The 25,427-nt window shown below is 43.1% G+C and overlaps 1 protein-coding gene across 4 annotated transcripts in view; it reads right to left on the bottom strand.

Annotated features, from left to right (window-relative positions):
- Nucleotides 1-25,427, bottom strand: part of vwa5b1 (von Willebrand factor A domain containing 5B1) — a 255,866-nt gene that overhangs the window by 111,453 nt on the left and 118,986 nt on the right. For all 4 annotated transcript variants that reach the window (XM_048561543.2, XM_048561545.2, XM_048561546.2 and 1 more), the window contains 3 exons: nt 19,667-19,843; nt 14,583-14,693; nt 8,309-8,511 (listed from right to left, as the gene is read on the bottom strand). In XM_048561543.2, the coding sequence (XP_048417500.1) occupies nt 8,309-8,511; nt 14,583-14,693; nt 19,667-19,843 (491 nt within the window). The remainder of the gene's footprint in view (nt 1-8,308; nt 8,512-14,582; nt 14,694-19,666; nt 19,844-25,427) is intronic.

Genomic DNA, 25,427 nt, shown 5'->3' with positions numbered 1-25,427 from the left:
TCAGAGGTGCAGGAAAGCTTGACGTTTCGGGTCAGGACCCTTCTTTCTGATGCTGCTTGGCCCGCTGTGTTCATCCAGCTTCGCACCGTGTTATCTGTAATGGAATACTGTCCACTTGATTGGCACCACATCCACCAATATTTACTGTCTCCACCACCTTCTCTCTGTAGCAGCAGTGTGTACTAGCTACAAGATGCATTGCAGAAATTCATTGAGGGACTGTAGACAGCATCTTCCAAATCCATGGCCACTTCCATGTAAAAGGCCAAATGCAGCAGATACATGGGAACACCACCCCTTGCAAGTTCCCCTCCAAGCCACTCACAATCTTGACTTCAAAACACATCACCGTTACTTCGCTGTTGCTGGATCAACATCCTGGAATTCCCTCCCTAATAGCATTATGGGCCTATCTACAGAAGTGGACGGCAGCAGTTTAAGAATGCAGCTTACCACCACCTTCTCAAGGGCAACTAGGGATAGACAATAAACGGTGGCCCTGCCAGCAATACGTCTGTACCAAAAATGTACTTTTAAAAAAAGAGTATGCCATTCAGCCCTTCATGCATGGAATAATATTCAATATGACCATGCTGATTGGCCAACTCAGGGGCCTGTTTCTACTTTCTTCCAATATCTTTTGATCCCTGTAGTCCTAAGAACTAAATCTAACTCCATCTTGTTCTGGTCTCTACCACTTTCTGCGGTAGCACATTCCACAAGCTCACCACTTTGAGTGAAGGAATTTCCCTTCGACTCAGTTCGAAATGGCCTTCCTTGTGTCTTTAAGTCATGACCCCTCGCTCAGGTCTCTCCAGTCATTGGGAACATCCTTCCTGCATGTACCCTGTTTAGTCCCATGAAAATTTTATAGGTTTCTATAAGATTCTCCCTCATTCTGCTAGTCTCCAGTGAATATAGTCCTAATTGTTCCGGTCTGTCTTCATACATCAGTCCTGCCTTGCCAGGTATCAGAGATAGTAAGGCGCAGTGCTGGATGAACACAGCAGGCAAGCAGCATCAGACGAGCAGGAAAGCTGACGCTTCAGGCCTAGTAGTTCTAGGCCCGAAATGTCAGCTTTCCTGCTCCTAAGATGCAGCTTGGCCTGCTGTGTTCATCCAGCTCTGCGCCTTGCTATCTCAGATTCTCCAGCATCTGCAGTTCCTACTGTGCCAGATATCAGTTTGGTAAAACTTTGCTGTACTCTCTCCATAGCCAGGACTTTGTTATTCAAATAAAGAGACCAAAACTGCATGCAATACTCCAGGTATGATCTCACCAAGGCTGTGTACAATTGCAGCAAGACACCCCTGGTTGTGTACTTGAATCTTCTTGCTATGAAGGCCAAAATACTATTTGCCTTCTTCACTACCTGCTGAACCTGCATGCTCACTTTCTGTAACTGGTGTCTAGGGGCACCCAGGTGTCATTGTACCTTCCCCTTTCCCAATATATTGCCATTTAGATAATAATCTGCCATCCTGTTTATGCTCCCAGAATCCCTACAGTGTGGAAACAGCCCAACAAGTCCACACCACCCCTCCAAAGAGCATCTCACCCAGACTCACCCACCTACCCTTTCCCTGTAACCCTGCATTTTCCATGGCTAATCCACCTAATTTGCATGGTCAATCCACCCTGACCTGCACATCTTTGTGACTGTGGGAGGAAACCCACGCAGACACGGGGAGAATGTGCAAACTCCACACAGACAGTCACCCGAGGCTTGAATCAAATTCAGGTCCCTGGTGCTGTGAGGCTGCAGAGCTAACCACAATGCCATTGTGCCGCCCACATTATATTGCATCTGTCATGTATTTGCCCACTCACTCAGCGTGTCCAAATCACACTGAAGTATCGCTGCACCCTCCCACCCAGCTTTGTATCATCTGAATAGTTAGAGATATTACATTTAGTTTCCTCAACGAAAATATTAATATATACTATGAATTGGTGAGGTCCAGGAACTGATCCCTGCTGTACCCCACTAATTATTTGACTAGCAATAGAGAACATTGCAATTATTTTAAAGTTCATGGCTCATTATGCATCTACTCTGTAGTTTTTGTGTGAACTGGAGTAGTTTCTTAGAGAGAGAGAGAGGGAACAACACTGTGTGTGTGTGTGTGTGTGTGTGTGTGTGTGTGTGTGTGTGTGTGTGTGTGTATGCATGCAGGTACAGCAGGCAGTGAAGAAAGCTAGTGGCATGCTGGCCTTCATAACAAGAGGAATTGAGTATAGGAGCAAAGAGGTCCTTCTGCAGTTATACAGGGCCCTGGTGAGACCGCACCTGGAGTATTGTGTGCAGTTTTGGTCTCCAAATTTGAGGAAGGACATTCTTGCTATTGAGGGAGTGCAGTGTAGGTTCACGAGGTCAATTCCTGGAATGGCGGGGCTATCATATGTTGAAAGATTCGAGCGACTGGGCTTGTAAACACTTGAGTTTAGAAGGATGAGAGGGGATCTGATGGAGACGTATAAGATAATTAAAGGATTGGACACTCTGGAGGCAGGAAGCATGTTTCCGCTGATGGGGGAGTCCAGAACCAGAGGACACAGTTTAAAAATAAGGGGTAGGCCATTGAGAACAGAGTTGAGGAGAGACTTCTTCACCCAGAGAGTGGTGGATATATGGAATGCTCTGTCCCAGAAGGCAGTGGAGGCCAAGTCTCTGGATACTTTCAAGAAAGAGATGGATAGAGCTCTTAAAGATAGTGGAATCAAGGATTATGGGGATCAGGCAGGAACAGGATACTGATTGTGGATGATCAGCCATGATCATAATGAGTGGTGGTGCTGGCTGGAAGGGCCGAATGGCCTACTCCTGCGCCTATTGTCTATTGTGTGTGTGTGTGTGTGTGTCTGTGTGTGTGTGTGTGTGTGTGTGTGTGAGAGAGAGAGAGAGAGACAGATAGACAGTAAGCAGTGGTGATTACAACTTCCACTTCAGTAACCTCAAAAAGTCCTCAGAAACTCCTTTGGAATACCAGTTACAGTGTATATTTCCAAAAGGTTTGTCAGTCCATGATGACCATGCTGTCAATGCTCAGTACTTTTACATTTGTTAATGTTTTCCTCAGCTAAGAACAATGAACAGTACAGCACAGGAACAGGCCCTTTGGCCCACCTGGTCCTGTGTGAACATATGACACTTTCCCAAACTAAAAATCCCCTGGCTCTATGCAGTCCGTACCCCCTATGCCCTGCCTATTCACATATCTGTCAAGATGCCTCTTAAATGTTGCTATTGTATCTGCCTCCATCACCTCCTCTGGCAGCACATTCAAGGCACCTACCAATCTCTGTGCAAAAAACCTGCCTCTCACCTCTCCTTCAAACTTAACCCCTTTTACCTTAAACCTATATCTCTCAGTGATTGACTTTCCTACCCTGGGAAAAAGATTCTGATTATCCATTCTGTCTTTGCTGCTCATAATTTTGTAAAATTCTACCAGATCGCTCTCTCAGCCTTTGACATTCATGTGAAACCAAACCAACTTTCTCCAATTCTCCTCAATAGCTAATGCCCTCTAAGCCAGGCAATGATTGGTTTGGTTGGTAAACATCCAGATGTATCAGCTCTCCTAAAGCTTCCACATCCATGGTAATATGGCCAAAAAATTGTACACAATATTCCAAATGTGGCCTAACTAAAGTTCTATACAGCTGCAACATGTTGTACCAGTTTTGATTCTCTTTACCCTGGCCATGCCATATGCCTCCTTGACCACTTATCCACATAGAACATAGAACATAGAACAGTACAGCACAGAACAGGCCCTTCAGCCCACAATGTTGTGCCGACCATTGATCCTCATGTATGCACCCTCAAAATTTCTGTGACCATATACATGTCCAGCAGTCTCTTAAATGACCCCAATGACCTTGCTTCCACAACTGCTGCTGGCAACGCATTCCATGCTCTCACAACTCTCTGCGTAAAGAACATGCCTCTGACATCCCCTCTATATTTTCCACCAACCAGCTTAAAACTATGACCCCTCGTGTTAGCCATTTCTGCCCTGGGAAATAGTCTCTGGCTATCAACTCTATCTATGCCTCTCATTATCTTGTATACCTCAATTAGGTCCCCTCTCCTCCTCCTTTTCTCCAATGAAAAGAGACCGAGCTCAGTCAACCTCTCTTCATAAGATAAGCCCTCCAGTCCAGGCAGCATCCTGGTAAACCTCCTCTGAACCCTCTCCAAAGCATCCACATCTTTCCTATAATAGGGCGCCCAGAACTGGACGCAGTATTCCAACTGCGGTCTAACCAAAGTTTTATAGAGCTGCAACAAGATCTCACGACTCTTAAACTCAATCCCCCTGTTAATGAAAGCCAAAACACCATATGCTTTCTTAACAACCCTGTCCACTTGGGTGGCCATTTTAAGGGATCTATGTATCTGCACACCAAGATCCCTCTGTTCCTCCACGCTGCCAAGAATCCTATCCTTAATCCTGTACTCAGCTTTCAAATTCGACCTTCCAAAATGCATCACCTCGCATTTATCCAGGTTGAACTCCATCTGCCACCTCTCAGCCCATCTCTGCATCCTGTCAATGTCCCGCTGCAGCCTACAACAGCCCTCTACACTGTCAACGACACCTCCGACCTTTGTGTCGTCTGCAAACTTGCTGACCCATCCTTCAATTCCCTCGTCCAAGTCATTAATAAAAATTACAAACAGTAGAGGCCCAAGGACAGAGCCCTGTGGAACTCCACTCACCACTGACTTCCAGGCAGAATATTTTCCTTCTACTACCACTCGCTGTCTTCTGTTGGCCAGCCAATTCTGTATCCAAGCAGCTAAGTTCCCCTGTATCCCATTCCTCCTGACCTTCTGAATGAGCCTACCATGGGGAACCTTATCAAATGCCTTACTGAAGTCCATATACACCACATCCACAGCTCGACCCTCATCAACCTTTCTAGTCACATCCTCAAAAAACTCGATAAGGTTTGTAAGGCATGACCTACCCCTCACAAAGCCGTGTTGACTGTATTTGATCAAGCCATGCTCTTCCAGATGGTCATAAATCTTATCCCTCAGAATCCTTTCTAACACCTTGCAGACGACAGACGTGAGACTTAACGGTCTATAATTGCCGGGGATTTCCCTATTTCCTTTCTTGAAGAGAGGAATTACATTTGCCTCTCTCCAGTCCTCAGGTACGACTCCAGTGGAGAGCGAGGATGCAAAGATCTTCGCAAGTGGCGAAGCAATTGCATTTCTCGCTTCCCAAAGCAGCCGAGGACAAATCTGATCCGGGCCTGGCGACTTGTCAATCTTAATGTTTGACAAAATTTTCAGCACATCAGCTTCGTCTATCTCTATCCATTCCAGCATGCACACCTGCTCTTTAAAGGTTTCATTCACGACAAAGTTGGTTTCTTTCGTAAAGACAGAAGCAAAAAACTCATTTAGGGCTTCCCCTACCTCCTCAGGCTCCACACACAAGTTCCCTATGCTATCCCTGATCGGCCCTACTCTTTCTTTGACCATTCTCTTATTCCTCACGTAAGTGTAAAATGCCTTTGTGTTTTCCCGGATTCCTTCTGCCAAGCCTTTCTCGTGCCCCCTCCTGGCTCTCCTCAGACCATTTTTGAGCTCCTTCCTTGCCTGCATGTAATCCTCTCTAGCTGAACTTGACCCTAGCTTCCTCCACCTTATGTAAGCTACCTTCTTCCTTTTCACTGGAAGCTCCACCGCTCTCGTCATCCAAGGTTCCTTAATCTTACCCCTTCTTGCCTGTCTCAGAGGGACATATTTACTCATCACTCCCAACAACTGTTCCTTAAACCGTCTCCACATGTCTATAGTTCCCTTACCATGGAACAACTGCTCCCAGTCCATGCTTCCTAAATCATGTCTAATCGCATCATAGTTTCCTCTTCCCCAATTAAATATCCTCCCATTCTGCCTAATCCTCTCCTTCTCCATAGCTATGTAGAATGTGAGGCAGTTATGGTAACTATCACCAAAATGCTCTCCCACCACAAGATCTGATAGCTGCCCTGGCTCGTTTCCGAGCACCAAGTCTAGAATGGCCTCTCCCCTCGTCGGCCTGTCAACGTACTGCGTTAGGAAACCCTCCTGAACACACCTTACAAAAACAGCTCCATTCAAATCTTCTGCTCGAAGGAGGTTCCAATCAATATTAGGAAAGTTAAAGTCACCCATTACAACAACCCTACTGCATCCACACTTTTCCAAAATCTGTCGACCTATGCTTTCTTCAATCTCCCTGCTGCTACTGTGGGGCCTGTAGTAAACCCCTAACGAGGTGAATACTCCCTTGCTGTTCCTAATTTCCACCCATACTGACTCAGTAGGCAGATCTTCCTCGACAAAGGAAGCTTCTGTAGCTGTGATACCCTCTCTGATTAGTAGTGCTACACCCCCTCCTCTTTCTCCCCCCTCCCTATTCTTTTTAAATGTTCTAAACCCTGGAACATCCAGCAACCATTCCTGCCCATGAGAAACCCATGTCTCTGTTATGGCCACAACATCATAGCACCAGGTACTGATCCATGCTCTAAGTTCATCACTTTTATTCCTGATACTCCTTGCATTAAAGCAAACACACTTTAACCGATCCCTTGGTTCCTTCCCAGGAAAATCCTTCCCACGAGCTGGTCTACCTCTTGCTACTGCCTCACCTGCATCAACTCTCACCTCCGGTATACAGCTCAGGTTCCCACCCCCCTGCCATACTAGTTTAAACCCTCTCGAACTACTCGAGCAAACCTTCCACCCAGGACATTGGTCCCCTTCCAGTTCAGATGCAACCCGTCCTTCTTGTACAGGTCCCACCTTCCCCAGAAAGCATCCCAATTATCAACATATCTGAAGCCCTCCCTCCTACACCAGCTGCGTAGCCACGTGTTCAGCTGCGCCCGCTCCCTGTTCCTCACCTCGCTATCTCGTGACACCAAAATCACATGTGTCGCACTTTCAGAGAACTGTGGACCTGTACATCTAGATCCCTCTCTATGTTGATCCTTCTAAGATATTTGCCATTCACTATACATTTCCCTTCTGCAGTAGACATTTCAAACTGCGTGCCAATGAGGGATCTTGTCAAAGGCCTTGCTAAAGTTCGTGTTGACAACATCCACCACCCTGCCCTCATCAATCAGCTTTGACACTTCCTCAAAAAACTCAATCAAGTTTGTGAGATATGATCACCCCTGTGCAAAGTCATGCTGTCAATCAATAATAAGTCTATATTTCTCCAAATGTGAATAAATCCTGTACTTAAGAATCTTCGCCAATAACTTCCCTAAGGCTGACAGGATTGTACATTCCCAGATTATCCCTGTTGCCCTAATGATACAAAGTAACAACATTGGCTAGTCTCTAGTCCTCTGGAACCTCTCCTGTGACTGGAGAGCATACAAAGATTCCCATGGCCCCAGCAATTTCCTCACCTGCCTCCCTCAGTATTCGGGGACATCTTGTCAACTTTCATTCATTTCAAAACCCACACCTTCTCATTTATTATAACAACAAGCCTCAGAATATCTATTTCCAAGAATAAATGTTAATAGATTTTGGTGGGTCTGGATTACAGGTAGTCTCTTGTTTTGCAAGCACCTCCACCCTCAAACCTGAGGATTTTTTTTGATTCCCTCACTCAATCTTGAGGTGAATTGGCATTTTAAACAGTTTTCTCTATTTTAATCAAATCAAATCAAACAGTTCAAAAATATCTTCACACTACAAAGGGCTGCGGCCTTGTGACAATATTACTTCAAAGCTTTGTTTCAGTGAATTTCCAAGGGACTGTTACCAGATCAGACAGTTTGCTCCTTTATAAGATGCAATTATTTTCTTTAATAGTACCAGTAGATTTTGTAGCCTTCATCAGTGTCATATCTCTATCCCCCCAAATCTGCTCCATTGCAGAGGGTACAGCAGCTTTTGAGACCTCTCTGATCATTGACATATCAAGGTTTTGATAATTTTGGCTGATCTACTTCAACCAGAATGAATGTTTAATTAGATACATGAGCACATAGTGGAAGGGTGCATTGAAAAGGCAGAGAGGGGACACATAGACAATAAACTCTGCATAAACCACTTGGACTGAATGGCCCGTTTCTGTGTTGTAAAAATTCTAGCTAATTACATCTAAAGAGTTTCAACGAAAAATTATTTTAAAAATAAGAACATTACCTCCACTTTAGCTTAGCAGTTGCATAGAACTCAAGAGCAACTGCAAATTTGCAAGAATCAAAACCGTAAAGTTTACATCACTCTGTACCTTTGAACCGACAGAAAAAAAAATCAATGTTCCTTACCTGCACGTACGGGCATGATTCCGGATCAGTTCTATCACTCGTCCTGTGTTACTGACAGAACCATCTGTCAGGATAAACAACAGTCGTGGGTGCTGTCTCTGAATCGGTTGGTGGAAAATCCAATTCAGAGGTGCCAGTAAATTTGTTCCTCCCATGTCAGCCCGAAGTTTTCTGATATAGTCACAGGCTACCGTCAGTGTCAGCTGCAAAGATTTATTTTAAACCATTTTAATTAAGAGCTATGAATTTTAACATTACTAGTTACATTTTATTTACAGTGAGAAGTCTATTCACGCAGTTAGTGTTTTCTTAATCAACTACTGTTCCATGATGGCAAAGGAAGACGTGGAATCAGTGAATTTAATGTGGGGTATAGCAGGCAGAGAGTACCAGAAAATATCTGCAGGGTAGCAGAGCACATCACCAGTGATGTTTCTTGAGAATTTAAAATGGATAAGGTTTTAGATTTTGTATTATGTTGGTGGACACTTAGCAGAAGTAGTGTTCTAAAGAATCTACTGACTGTACTGATTGTGCTGATTACACTGACTGTACTGATGATGTTGACTGTACCAATTATACTGATTATGCTAATTGTGCTAACTGTAATGATTGTTCTAACCATACAGATTACACTAATTGTACTGATTATAATGATTGTACTGATGATACCGACTACTGATTATACTGACAATGCTGATTGTATGAATTGTACTGATTGTACTGACTGTACTGATTTATATTGATTTTACAGACTGTACTGACTGCGCTCATTGTACTAACAGAGCTGATTATACTGAACGTGCTGATTGTACTAACTGTTCTGATTTACTGATTGTGCTGATTGTACTGTCTGTACTGATTGTACTGATCGTGCTGATTGTACTAATTGTGCTGAATGTACTAACTGTGTTGATTAAAATCACTATACTGATTGTACTGACTGCAATAATTATACTGACTGTACTGTTTTACCGACTGCTGATTGTACTGATTATACTGACTGTGCTGATTGTACTAACTGTTCTGATTATACTGACTGTACTGATTATACTGACTACATTGATTATACTGACTGATTATAATAACTGTACTGATTACACTGTACTGATTGTACTGATTGTACTGACTGTACGCATTGTATTAACTGTACTGATTTTACTGACTGTGCTGATTGTGCTGATTACACTAACTGTACTGATTATAGCGATTGTGCTGATTGTACTAACTGTACTGTTTGTACTAACTGTACTGATTAAAATCACTATACTGATTGTACTGACTGCATTGATTATACTGACTGTACTGATTATATTGACTGTGCTCATTGTGCTAACTGTACTGATTTCACTGACTGCACTGATAGTACAATCAGTACCGTAGGTAAAAACTGTACTGATTTTACTCACTGTACTGATTATACTGATTGTACTAACTGCACTGGTTAAAATCACTATACTGATTATACTGACTGCACTGATTATACTGACTGTACTGTTTGTGCTAACTGTACTAATTATACTAACTGTACTAATTGTGCTAATTGACTGTGATGATTGTGATTGTAAAAACTGTACTGATTGTACTAACTGTCCTGATTATACTGTGCTCATTGTACTGACTGTGCTGACTATATGATTATGCTGATTGTGCTGACTATACTGATTTTACTGATTGTACTGACTGTATTGATTGTACTGACTGTACTTACTGTGCTAATTGTACTGATTGGACTGATTTGTGCAGCATGACACAGCCCCAGGTTGAAGGTTTGCATCACACTAATTCGCCCTTCTTTTTCTTTACCTCTTCTCCATCCCACTATACAAGAACAATTGGAACCATTGATAATTAACATCAGAATGAAAGATGCATAGAACGTAGAACTGTACAGGCCCTTCAGCCCACAATGTTATGTTGACTTATTTTCTTACGCTAAGATCAAAACTGCCCTGCATACCCTATATTATACTTTCATTCATGCGCCTATCAAAGAGTTGCTTAAATATCCCTAATGTAGCTGAATCTATCACCACCACTGGCAGCGCATTTCACACACCCACGACTCTCTATTGAAGAACCTATGTCTGACGTCTCCCCTATACTTTCCTCCAATCACTTTTTAAAAATTATGCCCCCTTGTGACAGTGATTTACACCCTGGGAAAAAATATCTGGCTATCCACTCTATTTATGCCTCTCACTATTTTGTACAACCTCCATCCAGTCACCTTGCATCCTTCTTCGCTCCAATGAAAAAGCCCTAGCTCCTTCAACCTTTCCTCATAAGACCTGCCCCCCAGTCCAGGCAGCATCCTGGTAAATCTCCTCTGCACCCTTTCTAAAGCTTCCACATTCTTCCTATAATGTGGTGACCAGAACTGAACACGATATTCCAAGTGTGGTCTAACCAGAGTTTTATAGAGCTGCAGCATAGCCTCACAGCTGTGAATCTCAGTTCATCTGCCAGTGAAAGCTAACACACCATACACCTTCTTTACAACCCTATTAACTTGGGTAGCAACTTTGAGGGATCTATGGACATGGACTCCAAGATCCCTCTGTTCCTCCACACTGCTGAGAATCCTGCCATTAACCCTGTATTCTGCATTCAAATTTGACGTTCCAAAATGAATCACTTAACACTTTTCTGGGTTGAATTCCATCTGCCACTTCTTTGCCCAGCTCTGCATCCTGTCAATGTCCCGTTTCAACCTACAACAGCCCTCCACGCCATCCACAACTCCACCACCCTTAATTCCATCAGCAAACTTACTAACCTACCCTTCCGCTTCCTTATCCAAGTCATTTATAAAAATCACAAAGAGCAGAGGTCCCAGAACAGATCCCTGTGGAACACCTCAGGTCATCGAACTCTAGGCTGAATATTTTACATCTTCTATCACCTTCTGTCTTCTATTGGACAGCCAATTCTGAAGCCAGACAGCCAAATTTCCCTGAATCCATGTCTCCTTACTTTCTGAATGAGCCTACCATGGGGAGCCTTATCAAATGCCTTGCTAAAATTCATATATACCGCATCCACCACTCTACTTTCATCAATGTGTTTTGTCACATCCTCAAAGAATCCTATAAGGTTAGTGAGGCATGACCTGCCCCTCACAAAGCCATGATAACTATTTCTAATCAAACTATGCTTTTTCAAGTAATCATAAATATGATCTCTCAGGATCCTCTCCAATAATTTAAGGACCACAGAAGTAAGACTGACTGGTCTCTAATTCCCAGGATTATCCCTGTTCCCTTTCCCAAACAAGGGAATAACATTTGCAGCCCTCCAATCTTCTGGTATTACTCCAGTGGACAGTGAGGACATAAAGATCATCCCTAAAGGTTCAGCAGCCTCCTCCCTTGCTTCCTGTAGAAACCTTGAATATATCCCATTCCACCCAAGGGACTTATGTATTCTCATATTTTTCAAAATTTCTAGCACACCATCCCTCCTAACATCAACTTGTTCAAGCATATCAGCCTGTTTCATGCTGTCCTCACAAACATCAAGGTCCCTCTCATTGTTGTATACTGAAGCAAAGTATTCATTAAGGACCTCCCTCTTACTCCAGCAAAGCCTTATAATTACTCAAAACTTAATGAAGTGTCACCACCATCTCCATGCTAAAGTACCTTGCTCAGCTGGCATGATTAATAGGGACCACTTTGTAGAACACCTACGCTCAGCTCGCATTAAGCAACTGCACCTCCCAGTCGCGAACCATTAAAACTCCCTCTCCCATTCCTTAGATGACATGTCCAACCTGGGCCTCCTGCTGTGCCACAATGATGCCACATGTAGGTTGCAGGAACAGCAACTCATATTCCGCTTGGGAACCCGGCAGCCCAATGGTATCAATGTGGATTTCACCAGCTTCAAAATCTCCCCTCCCCCCACTGCTTACCAAAACCAGCCCAGCTTGTTCCTGCCTCCCTAACCTGTTCTTCCTCTCACCTATCCCCTCCTCCCACCTCAAGCCGTACCTCCATTTCCTACCTATTAACCTTATCCCACCCCCTTGGCCTGTCCATCCTCCCCGGACTGACCTATCCCCTCCCTACCTCCCCACCTATACTCACCTCTCCACCTACCTTCTCCTCTATCCATCTTCTGTCCACCTCCCCCTCTCTCCATATTTATTTCAGAATCCTCTCCCCATCCCCCTTTTCTGATTAAGGGTCTAGGCCCGAAACATCAGCTTTTGTGTTCCTGAGATGCTGCTTGGCCTGCTGTGTTCATCCAGCCCCACACTTTGTTATCTATGATTTAATAGGCTTTGTTTTTGGCAGATTGATGCCCTTTCACTCAATAATATTTCCTCCAGTTAATTCCCCTGCCTGAGACTGTAAAACAAGCTGCTAATGCACACCAAGCCACTGGCTGCCATCCTGAAAAAGAACCCTTTACTCCCTTTCTGCAAGTCCTGCTCATCCTCTATCCATGCCAGTACCTTGCCGCTAACACCATGGCACCTTTTATTATTTTGCAGCATTCTGTGTGGCACCTCGTCAAAGGTCTTCTGGAAATTCAAATAGATCACATCCACTGACTCTCCTAAATGTTAACGTGCCAGTTAGCTCCTCCTTTGACAAAGCCATGTTGACTCAACCCTATTTTATCATGCACTTCCATGTATTCCACAATCTTATCATTAAGAATGCACTCTGACGACTAAGGTCAAGCCAACCGACATATAGTTTCCTGTCTTCTGCCTCCCTCCCTCCTGAAACAGTGTGTTAATGGAGCCAGTGTCTTCAGTGATTCTGAAAAGTCACCACCAATCCCTGTTATCTCCTTCAAAATCCTGGGTGGGTGGGGCGCCGATAGTCCATCTAATCTGGGCAATTTATCCATCTTTCAGCTTTCCCAGCACCTTCTCCTTAGTAATGACGCTGTATTCACATCCTCCCCGTGACAATCAAGCCACAATTGATCATTTAATACTGAAATTAGGGGAAATTTCTTCACTCAACAGGATTATCAATATTTGGAATTCACTGCACTAGAGAATTGTGGATGCTTCATCGTTGACCAATCTCGAAATAAAGGTTGATAGATGTTCACTGGGGGTATGAGAAGCAGGCAGGACAGTGACATTGAAACCAAAATTAGCTGTAAACAAATCAAATAACAGAACAGGCCTGAGGGACAAAATGGTTTACTTCTGCAGATATTTCTTATACTCTTTTGATGAAGTTACAAATTCATAAATCTTTAATTACTTGGTTTTGTAATGTTATCTGCCATTTATCTTGCCTTTGTGGAGAAATGCAGACAAGCGGCGAGCCATCTGGATTTTCAGTGTCAAGGCTTGACTCAGTCTCCTGGCCTTGGGAGTAAGTGCCAGAGAAGACAGGGGGCTACTGGCGAGCCTCCCTCAGGTATTGAGACCCTGGGCAGGGTAGACGTGCTGCCTAGTATGAACTGCTGCCCAATCAGAAGCTGCCTGCTCTTTCACTGTTTTGGACGTAAAGGAGGGTGTTGCAGCTGTTGGGAGAGGATCCTGAAGTCCGAAGGTCATGTATGACCAAGGACAAAGATACATGGTGTGCGATGGAGGGTTTCTCAGGTCAAGATTCACAGAGCATGGGGCAAGGGGTTGGAAGCAAGGGCAGAGAATGTCCCAAAGGGTGTAGTTTGTTGTCCATCGGCCAGTCCCTCATCTTTTATTGAGACACACCATCCCCTGCAACAGGAGAAAGTATAGGAAGAAATGAATTAGAGAGGATTCAGTGTGGTAGAATGTGATTTCAATGGATATTTATAATATAAGGAAGCAAAGTCACATCATTACAGCTTGTTGGGAGCAAAGGGACAAGTTCAAAAGGATTCTGGCTATTGATAAAATAAAAGGAAATTTTTTTCCGTTTCAGGGCCTCTTGTGCCGCAGTGATAGAGTCCCCATCCCTGGACTGTGAGGGCTGAATTCAAGTCCCACCTGCTCCAGATGAGGGTAATAACATCTCCAAACAGGTTGATTAGAAAAATAGGTTAAATTAAACAAAAAATGTTTGCATTGCAGAAAAGTCATTTTAGGAGAGAAAGATAGATTTAATAAGCATCACATATTAAATGACCAGGGATTCCCAATCTCTATCATTGCAATCATTTTCAGGCAACTATTCTCGTTACTCATCAAAATGTTCTTAAGGAATATTTAATATTAATTTAAACCAGTGCTTAACAGCTGGCAGGGAAATTCTCAAATGTGTTGCATATTTAGGGAAATAATGATAAACAGCAGTAAAAAATAATGACTTACTTCATTGTAAGACCTGCTAGCTGGGAATAAGGTCCGAAAAGTGGAACCAAATCCAATTATGTTAAAGAGACACGAGGACATAAGGCTCTTCAAGACTACCAGCATTGCATCCTTTACAACATCAAAAAATTGCAAAGTGTTAGTGCATTGAAGTGGGCATGAAATATTACTCATGAATACGTCAATCAGAATAACCTGACGCAGCCTTAGGTTAGTGCCTGTAAATCATGTTTCCTTACAATTGAAGCCAGTTAAAGCAACTATTGACTGCTGTCACTGGAATTAATTTGCATAAACTAATCTCCTGGAGAGTAACTCACAGAAACAAAAAGAAATTGAATAAATGACAGGTCTGACATTGCATATTTTTGTTTGAGTTCTCCTCAGGTAACCTTAGAACAAACATCCAGAAACTAAACCCACAGTGAGGTAAACTCCCTAGACACATCCCAGAGACATGCTGATTGATTTTTTTTGTTAATTAATCATGGGACATGGGACGTAGGTGTTACTGGCTGGGCCAGCATTTATTGCCCACACCTAGCTGCCCTTGTGAAGGTGATGGTGAACTGCCTCCTGGAACCGTTACAGTCCATGTTCCACAGGTTGACCCACAACTCCCTAAGGGAGAGAATTCCAGGATTTTGACCCAGTGACAGTTAAGGACTGGTGATATATTTTCATGATGTGGAGGTGCCGGTGTTGGACTGGAGTGTACAAGTGGACAGTCACACAACACCAAGTTATAGTCCAACAGGTTTATTTGAAAACACAGTTTTTGGAGCCTTGCTCCAGGTATTATTTCCAAGTCAGGATGGTGAGTGCCTTGGGGGGGATCTTGCAGGTGGTGCTGTTCCCATGTACCTGCTGCCCTTGTCCTTCTAGATGGAAATAGTCATGGGTTTGGAAAGTGCTATGTAAGGATCTTTTGTGAATTTCTGCCATGGATCTTATAGACAGTACACGCTACTGCTTCTAAGAGTCCCCAGTGGATGGAGTGGATATTTGTGCTTGTGGTGCTAATTAAGCGGCTGCTTTGTCCTAGATAGTGTCAGCTTCTTGAGTGTTGTTGGAGCTGCACCCATCCAGACAAGTCAGGAGTGTTCCATCACCATCCTGACTATGTAGATGGCTTTGGCATGTGAGGAGGTAAGTTGCTCGCCGTAGTATTCCAGGCCTCTGACCTGCACTTGTAGCTATTGTGTTCATGTGGTGAGTCCAGCTGAGTGTCAGGTCAATGGTAAACTCTAGGATATTGATAATGGGGGATTCAATGATTGTAACACCATTGAATGTCAAGTTGCAGTGGTTATATTGTCTTCTATTAGACGTAGTCATTTCCTGGCATTTTTGTTGTGTGAATATTACTTGCCACTTATGAACCCAAGCTGGATATTGTGTAGCATTTGAATATGAACTGCTTCAGTATCTGATGAATTATATTGTATGGTTCAATCACATCACCTATCATTGTTCTGAACTCTAATGATTTAAAGGCCCAAATTATTTGGCTGTTCTTAGTAAGTCAACCGTTTCAGTCCAAGAATCAGCTTAGTGAATATTTTTGAACAACCTCCAAAGCCAATACATCTTTTTATATTTACAGAGACCAAAACTGTACATCGCACTCTAGGTATGGCCTCACCAACAGCCTGTACAGTCATAACAATACTTCATGATAGCAAGAACTGCTAATGCTGGAGTCAGAGACACCTATTTGCCCCACTCACCCCACTGACCAATTCCTACCACTCCCGAACTGCACTCTCATATCACCATCCCATCTACCTTCTCCAGACCCACCCCACCTCTCTCTAGTTATTTCCCAGCTCCCTTGCCCCTCCCCATTTCTGAAGAAAGGTCTAGAACCAAAACATCAACTTTCCTGCTCCTCTGATGCTGCCTGGCTTGCTGTGTTCATCCAGCTCTACACAGTGGCTCAGTGGGTAGCGCTGCTGCTTCACAGTGCCAGGCACCTGAGTTCAATCCCACCTGTATGGAGTTTGCACATTCTGCCTGTGTCTGTGTGGGTTTCTTCTGGGTGCCATGATTTCCTCCAACAGACCAAAGATGTACACGTTAGGGTGGATTGACCATGCTAAATTGTCCATAGTGTCCACAGATATGCAGGTTAGGTGGGTTAGACATGAGAAGTGCAAAGTCAAAGGGGTAGGGTTGCAGGGCAATGGGATCTGGATGGATAGTCTTTGGAGGGTTGGTGTGGACTGAATGGTTGCTTCCACACCATAGAGGTTCTATGATTAACAAATTTAGATGCATGACATCCTGGTTCTTCCTCCAAGTTATTAATATACATAATAAATAAATAAATTCCTAGACTGTACGTTGTGGCATTCCACCAGCTAGGTCTTTTCAGCAGGAAGGAGAATTTAAAAAATGGCAATTGTCTGAGTGATAATGTTTGTTAATGAGGCTTGTTAATCTTGATTAAGATTAGGAAAAATATTTAATAGCTATTAATCGACTGTAAACATATGAAAAAGGAGCAGTCATGATTCTGAATGTGGGATGTAAGGGGTAAGTTGCAGCAAGTCAATACATAATTTCTGCAAAGAAAAGAAATGTGTCTTAGATTCCAAGTCAGTTGGTGAGATTGAAACTATTAATATCACAAGCTTGAGGTCATTCTCACAGATTCAATGGAAATATTCTACAAAGTGATCATCTAATCGCTGTTTTGGTCTCCCCAAAACAGAGGAGCCTGCACAATAAACAGCAAATGCAATGTGCTAAGGTTAAATAAAAAACAGAAGTCAATCACTGTTTGCCCTACAAGGAGTTTTTGGAGCCCTGGATGGTGTGAAGAAGGGAAATAAAAGTATAAATGCTACAGATACAGCACTGGCACTGGAAGGTACCATGGGAAAGGGAAGGGTTTTGTTTGCTTTAATTGTTTCAAAGGATCAGGACATGGTTAGCTAGCCTGGCATGTGCTGCCCATTCTGAGTTGCAGTTAAGAAAATGGTGTTGAACTGCAACCTGTCTCTGCTGTCATCAGTTACCTGTGACTTAGGATTCAGTGACAACCTTGTGCAGTTGGTGAGTGTTCACGACAACAGCAGGCATTGCCTCCCTGATTGCAGTGTTGTTCAATAAAGTTACCATCCTCTGATTTTCCAGCAGAAAGAATATCCACTCCAGTGGGTCTTTAATACCAGGGAGACGCCTATCTCTGGTGCCTGAGTGGCACATGATGTATATAGTGTCCTCGTTTTATCGATTGATTGATATATTGTCACTTGTACTGAAATACAGTAAAACATTTTGCTTACAAGCAGTACAGGCAGTTCACAGCAAGCCAAGGACAAACAGATCAAAAAGGCTGAGACGGAGGCCAACAGGTTACATTGCACACGGTGTGCACTGGACAAGATCAATGTTAGTAAGATCGGCATTATTTGTGGCTAGATGGTCAACTCATCAGTATAACACCAGCCAGGAAGAAACTGTTTCTGAACCTGCTCATGCATGAGTTCAGGCTTCTGTACCTTCCAACTGATGGAAGAAGAGCATTACCAGGGTGTGATGGGTGTCTTTCTGTGGCAGAGAACCATGTAAATGGAATCTGTGGATGGAAGATTGGCTTCCATGATGATCTGGGCTGTGCACACAGCCTTCTGTGGGCATAGATCCTTAGGCCCAAAACGTCAGGTTTTGTGCTCCTGAGATGCTGCTTGGCCTGCTGTGTTCATCCAGCTCCGCACTTTGATATCTTGGATTCTCCAGCATCTGCAGTTCCCATTATCTCTAAGCCCAATGGTATCAATGTGGATTTCACCAGCTTCAAAATCTCCACTCCCCCCACTGTATCCCAAAACCAACCCAGCTCGTCCCCGCCTCCCTAACCTGTTCTTCCTCTCACCTATCCGCTCCTCCCACCTCAAGCCATACCTCCATTTCCTACCTACTAACCTCATCCCGCCCCCTTGACCTGTCCGTCCTCCCCGTACTGACCTATCCCCTCCCTACCTCCCCACCTATACTCTCCTCTCCATCTATCTTCTCCTCTATCTATCTATCTGCCTCCCTCTCTCTCCATATTTATTTCAGAATCCTTTCCCCATCCCCCTTTTCTGATGAAGGGTCTAGGCCCGAAACATCAGCTTTTGTGTTCCTAAGATGCTGCTTGGCCTGCTGTGTTCATCCAGCCCCACACTTTGTTATCTTGGATTCTCCAGCATCTGCAGTTTCCATTATCTCTGTTGACATATTGAGTAGTTAGACTCTGGAATGCACTGTTTCACAGTAAGACTGAGGCACTCCAGAGGACATTGGAGGTTTCTGTTGATAATAATTGAACACATGGATGAAGGGAAAAGGCAGGAGATTGGCTAATTTTATTGATGGTACAGACTTGATGGGCTGAATAGCCTCCTTCTATATTGTAATATTCTGTGATTCTGCAATACACGGGGCCCTCCTGCAACGGACAATGAAAGGCCATTCCTGACTATCAAAATAGTGGCCAAGACCCCATAACCCCTATAAAATTCCAACCCATGTTTCAAGTCTGTGACCTTTTGCCAATAACATTCTGTTTTTATTCTTGTAGATGTCGAGATGCAGGATCTACAATCTCTGGAATAAACAACAAATCAGATAAATCAATATGTGCAGGATTGGTTCAGATACTGGATTGGTTTATTTAATTTGTTACTAATTTAGCCTATTCTCTTCATCTGAGACCCTCAGCTGAACTTTGGCTCACATCTCTTTGGGCTTCAACTCATTGCTGCAGCAGCCACATTCTGTTGTCAGCACAATCAGTAGCACCCAGCGTATAAAACTGAAAGTGAATTATTGAAACAACCACAGCATTGGGAGACTCAGCTTTTCTACAATTCATCAAAGGAAATAATTGACCTCTACTTTGCAATTACACCATGTGGCACATTTGAATTGTGATCTCACTGCTTGGACGCATGTCAGACACAAATGTTTTTTCTTCACTTCATGATGCAATATGTTAGGAGATTCATGGAAATTTTTGACAAACATGACACTATTTGGGAATGTACCCTTCAACAAACAGTGAACAGCAAAGGCATAATTGTTGTTCTTACCTTGACACAGCTGATATTCACTCCACTCATACTTCCACTACAATCTATCAGAAAAATGAACTCGCCCTGTGCCATCCTTAAATCTGGGGAGGCAGTCTTCAAATCAGGACAAAAGTTCAACATGATGACAGGATTGTGCCCAATATCTTTGTTGAGGCGTTTTCTAATGATCTCAGCCTGTTGGGAATAAAGCACATATCTAATTGGCCATATATGGAACATAGAAACATAGAAAGTAAGTGCAGGAGTAGGCCATTGAGCCCTTCAAACCTACTCAACCATTCAATGTGATCATGTCTGATCATGCAATTTCAAATCACGCTCCCACTTGCTCCCTGTATCCCTTGATCCCTTTAGCCACAAGGGCCAAATCCAGCTCCATCATGAAAATATCTAACAAACTGGCTCCAACAGCTTTCCGTGGGACAGAAGTCCACATCTCAGTCCTGACTGGTATATTCCTTATTCTTAGACTGTAAAATGAATAATTAATCTGCATAAAATCTAAATTTTCCAGAAAATCTGTGGAAATTGTGCAGAATTTTGTAATAACAAAGGCTAGAATAAGCCAGGATGTTTTCACCAGCCAAATAGCTTGCTGCTGCTAAATTTCTGGAACTACACTGTGTGGCCCACTCCTTCTCCTAATTCAGATGGTCACACGATTGTATGTGTGCTGGGTGAGCAGTAGCATCACTGTGTTCTCATCCGAGTTAATATTGTTACTGGACAAGTCAGATCCCAGAATGAAATCTGGCTTGATAGATCAGTTTTTTTATTTGTTGTATTTAACTCGATGACCTTTCACTGGAACACAAATACACAATGCTGCCAATATTGTTTTAACAATAAAACAGAAGTTACTGCAGAAAATAAACTCTATTGTTTTGAGCAAATAAACTAAGCTTTCACTGAAGAAAATTAGAAAACATAACAATTCACAAGGACATGCAACTTAAGCATTGAACAGGATTAACATGAGGAACACTGAGCTCACAACCAAGCACTTTAAATAGCCATGTAGTCAAGATAAATGCCACCCATTTGTTAGACACAATGTGGTTCACCAAATCTAATTCAAACGCTGTTTTCTTTGGAAGAGATACTAATTCCTCACTTTTGAATATTTAGATTCATAACTCACTCAAAAGCATTTCCACCTCAGATTGCCTTACATACTGCTCATGTCTCAGTAGTTTAATTCTTTAGAATCATATATTACAGATGAAGCCCTTCAGTACATCAAGTCTGCACTGACAAAAGAACTGATCTAAATCCACGCTTATGCCAGTTTCCAGCACTGGGTGTATTACCTTAAATGTGATGACATTTCAAGTACTAGCCCAAGTACTTTTTAAAGGATGCGAGGTGTTTTGCCTCATCTAGTCTCCCAGGTAGTGCATTCCAGATTCCGACCACCCTCTTGGTGAAAAAATATTTCACTCTAATGAAGGGTCTCTGATGAAGGCTCTAGGGCTGAAACGTCAGCTTTTGTGCTCCTGAGATGCTGCTTGGCCTGCTGTGTTCATCCAGCACAACACTTTGTTATCACTCTAAACCTCCTGCCTTTCACCTTAAAATTATGCCCCTTATTACTGATCTTTTAATTAAGGGAAACAGCTATTTTCTAGCCACCCTGACAAAGCCCCTCATAATTTTATACACCTCAGTAAGCAGCCCCTCAGTCTCCACTGTCTCAAAGAGAACAACCCAAGTTTACCCAGGAACAAAAATAGAAGTTGCTGGAAAAGCTCAGCAGGTCTGGCAGCATCTGTGAAGAGAAGTCAGAGTTAATGTTTCGGGTCCAGTGTCTCGTCCTCAGAACGGTTTCACTCCACAGATGCTGCCAGACCTGCTGATCTTTCCTAGCAATTTCTGTTTTTGTTCCTGAATTACAGCATCGACAGTTCTTTCAGTTTTTACTGTGTATCCAGCCTCTCTTCATAGCTTAAAATGCTCCATCGCAGGCAACATCCTAATGAATCTCCTCCACACCTCTTCCAGCGTAATAACATTCAATAATATAGTAAAAACCAAAAGAACTGCGGATGCTGTGAATCAAGACCAAAAACAAAGTTGCTGGAAAAGATCAGCAGGTCTGGCAGCATCTGTGCAGGAGAAAACAGAGTTAACATTTCAGGTCCAGTGACCCTTCCTCAGAACTCAAAATAGGGTAATCAGACAGTATTTGTGCCAGTACTAAACAGTTCTGGCTCAGCCAAAGTTCTGTCTAGCTTCAACGTAACCTCCCCTGTTCTAATTATCTCTGCCATGAGCGATAAAGATGTGTCCCACATGTCTTCTTAACTAATGTATTAACCTGTCCTGCCACCTTCAGGGGCCTGTGGACCAGTACTCCAGGAGCCCTCGGTTTCTAGCTAGCATCCTGCCATTCATTGAGTACTCCTTAGTCTTACTTCTCCAGGATTCCTGAGACTGTCCCAAGCATCTCATTACTGGCACAAATTCAGCCTACATCAAATATCTCACTTTACTGAGGTGTTGCTGTATTTCTCCATGCTCTAATCTTTCTCAGCTGTTTAAAGTGAATACTGCATGTTTGCTTCCTTCACCATGTTTTCAGTTGAAATGAACTTCTTTAGCTTTCAGGGACTTTTCCTGCACTAATTGACTACATTCTTACTTGTGCTGGGCCTATTTTCTTTGCTTCAGCACTCTCTAAGCTCCAAACTGCAGTTAACCTTTCTTCCAGCAAACAGATAAATTGAGAACAGAGAAAATCCTTAAGCACCATCTATCATCATGGCAGTGTAGCCCTGTTTAAGCAACCATTGATCCAATCTTTAAGTTAATGGCACCTCGTTTACAATTTTTCTTTATTCTGATCAAGTAAATATATTATACAATCTTTGAGTTCATCAAAAGCTTTTATTATAATTTAGCTCTAATTCCTAAACAAAATATCTCCCTGAACTGAACTTATTTGCAATCAGTGTGGATAGCATTATTCCAGCTTTTCAGCTCAAAAAGCTCACTTGCTCTTTTATGGGGAAATTCCAGAGTACAAGTATCATAGAACTGCAGAAAACAGAAATATTCCTTTGCCCAAGTGCTACATCTAATTCCTTTCTGAAGTCATATGATGTTTTGGCTTTGAATGCTTTCTGTGGTAGCGAATTCCATAGCTCACCACTCTCTGAGTGAATAAGTTTCTCCTCCCCTCAATCCTAAATGATTTACCTGCTTGCTTATACTGTAACTCTTGGTTCTCGATTCCCCCATCATCGAGTCCATCATTTCTCTGTATATCCTGTCTAGTCTTGTTAGGATTTTGTAAGTTTCTGTGAGATCCCCTCTCATTCTTCTGAACCTCAAAGAATATGATCCTAACTGATTCAACCTCTTCTCATATGTCATTCCCACGATCCCAGGAATCAGTCTGGTCAATCTTTGATTCACTCCCTCCAGAGTAAGGAAATCCTTCCTCAGTTAAGGAGACCAAACTGCGCGCAATATTCCAGGTGTAGTCTCACCAAGGCTTTGTACAATTGCAGCAAGACGTCTCTGCTCGTACTCAAATCCTTTCACTATGAAGGCCAACACACCAATTGTCTTGTTCACCACCTGCTGTACCTGCATGCTTACTTTCAGTGATAATGGGAACTGCAGATGCTGGAGAATCTGAGGTAACAAAGTGTGGAGCTGCATGAACACAGCAGGCCAAGCAGCATCTTAGGAGCATGAAAGCTGATGTTTCAGGCCTAGACACTTCATCGCTCCACACTCACCTCCAACCCCACCACACCCGGCACTTTCACCTGCGACTGCAGGAAGTGTTACACTTGCCCCCACACCTCCTCCCTCACTGACATCCCAGGCTCCAAGATGACTTTCTACATCAAGCAGATGTTCACCTGCACATCTGCCATGTGATATACGGCATCCGCTGTAGCCGTTGTGGCTTCCTGTACTTTGGGGAAACCAAGCGGAGGCTTGGGGACCGCTTTTCAGAACACCTCCGCTCGGTTCGTAATAAACAACTGCACCTCCCAGTCGCAAACCATTTCCACTCCCCCTCCCATTCCTTAGACGACATGTCCATCCTGGGCCTCCTGCAGTGCCACAACGATGCCACCCGAAGGTTGCAGGAACAGCAACTCATATTCCGCTTGGGAACCCTGCAGCCCAATGGTATCAATGTGGATTTCACCAGATTCAAAATCTCCCGTCCCCCCACTGCATCCCAAAACCAGCCCAGCTCATCCCCATCTCCCTAACCTGTTCTTCCTCTCACGTATCCCCTCCTCCCACTTCAAGCTGCACCTCCATTTCCTACCTACTAACCTCATCCCGCCTCCTTGACCTGTCCGTCCTCCCCGGACTGACCTATCGCCTCCTTACCTCCCGACCCACACTCACCTTTACTGGCTCCATCTCTGCCCCTTTAACTTGTCTGTCTCCTCACCACCTATCTTCTCCTCTATCCATCTTTGATCCCCCTCCCCCTCTCTCCCTATTTATTACAGAGCCGTCTCCACCTCCCCCTTTTTTGATGAAGGGTCTAGGCCCAAAACGTCAGCGTTTGTGCTCCTAAGATGCTGCTTGGCCTGCTGTGTGCATCCAGCTCCACATTTTGTTATCCCTGCTTACTTTCAGTGACTGGTTCATAAGGACACCCAGGTCTTGTTGCATATTCCACTTTCTCAATTCATAGCCATTCAGATAGTAATTCCTGCTTTTGCTCCCAAAATGGATAACATCACATTTATCCACATTATACTACGCCTGCCATGTACTTACTCACTCATTCAGTCTGTCCAAATCACACTGAAACAACATCCTCACAGCTCACCCTCCCACCACATAACTATAATATAAATATCTCTAAATTTTGATATGATTTATCTCATATCAAAATTTAGAGATATTTATATTATAGTTATGTTATATTCCCTCCTTTAAATCATTAACATATATTGTGAATAGCTGAGGTCCTAGCACTGATTCCTGCAGTATCTACTAATCATTGCCAGCTATTTGGAAAATGATTAATTTATTCTTTACTCTTTCCTGTCTCCCATTTCCTATCCTTCTTAATATACTATCCACAATCCCATGTCCTTTAATTTTCAATGGTAATCTCTTATGTGGCAATTTGTCAAAAACTTTCTGAATATCCAAATAAACTAAATCCACTGGATCCCCTTCATCAACTCAAGTTACATCCCTGTTGAATTCAGTAGATTTGTCAAGCATGATTTTCGTTTCATAAATTCCTACTAGTTCTGTTTGATCTGCCTATGTTTTTCAAATGCTCAGCTATGAATTCTTTCAAAATGGGCACTAAAATTCTCCCCATTACCAATGTCAGGCTGATTGGTCTGTCATTCCCAGTTTTCTGGCCCCCTCACTTTTTAAATAGCAGGGTTTCATCAGATATCCTGCAATCTGTGTGAACCGTTCTGCAGGTTATACAATCTTGGAAGATGACTACCAATCATCCAAAATTTCTAAGGCCGCATTCTTCAGTGCTGTGGAGTGTAGATTATCAGAGCCTGAGAATTTATCGGCCTTCAAATCCAATAAATTCCCCAACACTATTTCCTTACTAATACAGATTTCCTTCAGTTCCTCCCTCTGACTAACCCCTGTGTTCTGGTATATTATTTGTGTCCTGCTTTGTGAACTCAGAACCAAAATACGTCTCTAGTTAGTCAGCCACTTCTTTGTTCCGCATTATAAATTTTCCTCTTCTGACTATAAGGGACCTACATTTGTCTTCACCGATCACTTTTCTCTT

Source organism: Stegostoma tigrinum, chromosome 28 (assembly GCF_030684315.1).
Source record: "Stegostoma tigrinum isolate sSteTig4 chromosome 28, sSteTig4.hap1, whole genome shotgun sequence".
Lineage (NCBI taxonomy): Eukaryota > Metazoa > Chordata > Chondrichthyes > Orectolobiformes > Stegostomatidae > Stegostoma > Stegostoma tigrinum.
This window is presented reverse-complemented; position numbering and strand designations above follow the sequence as displayed.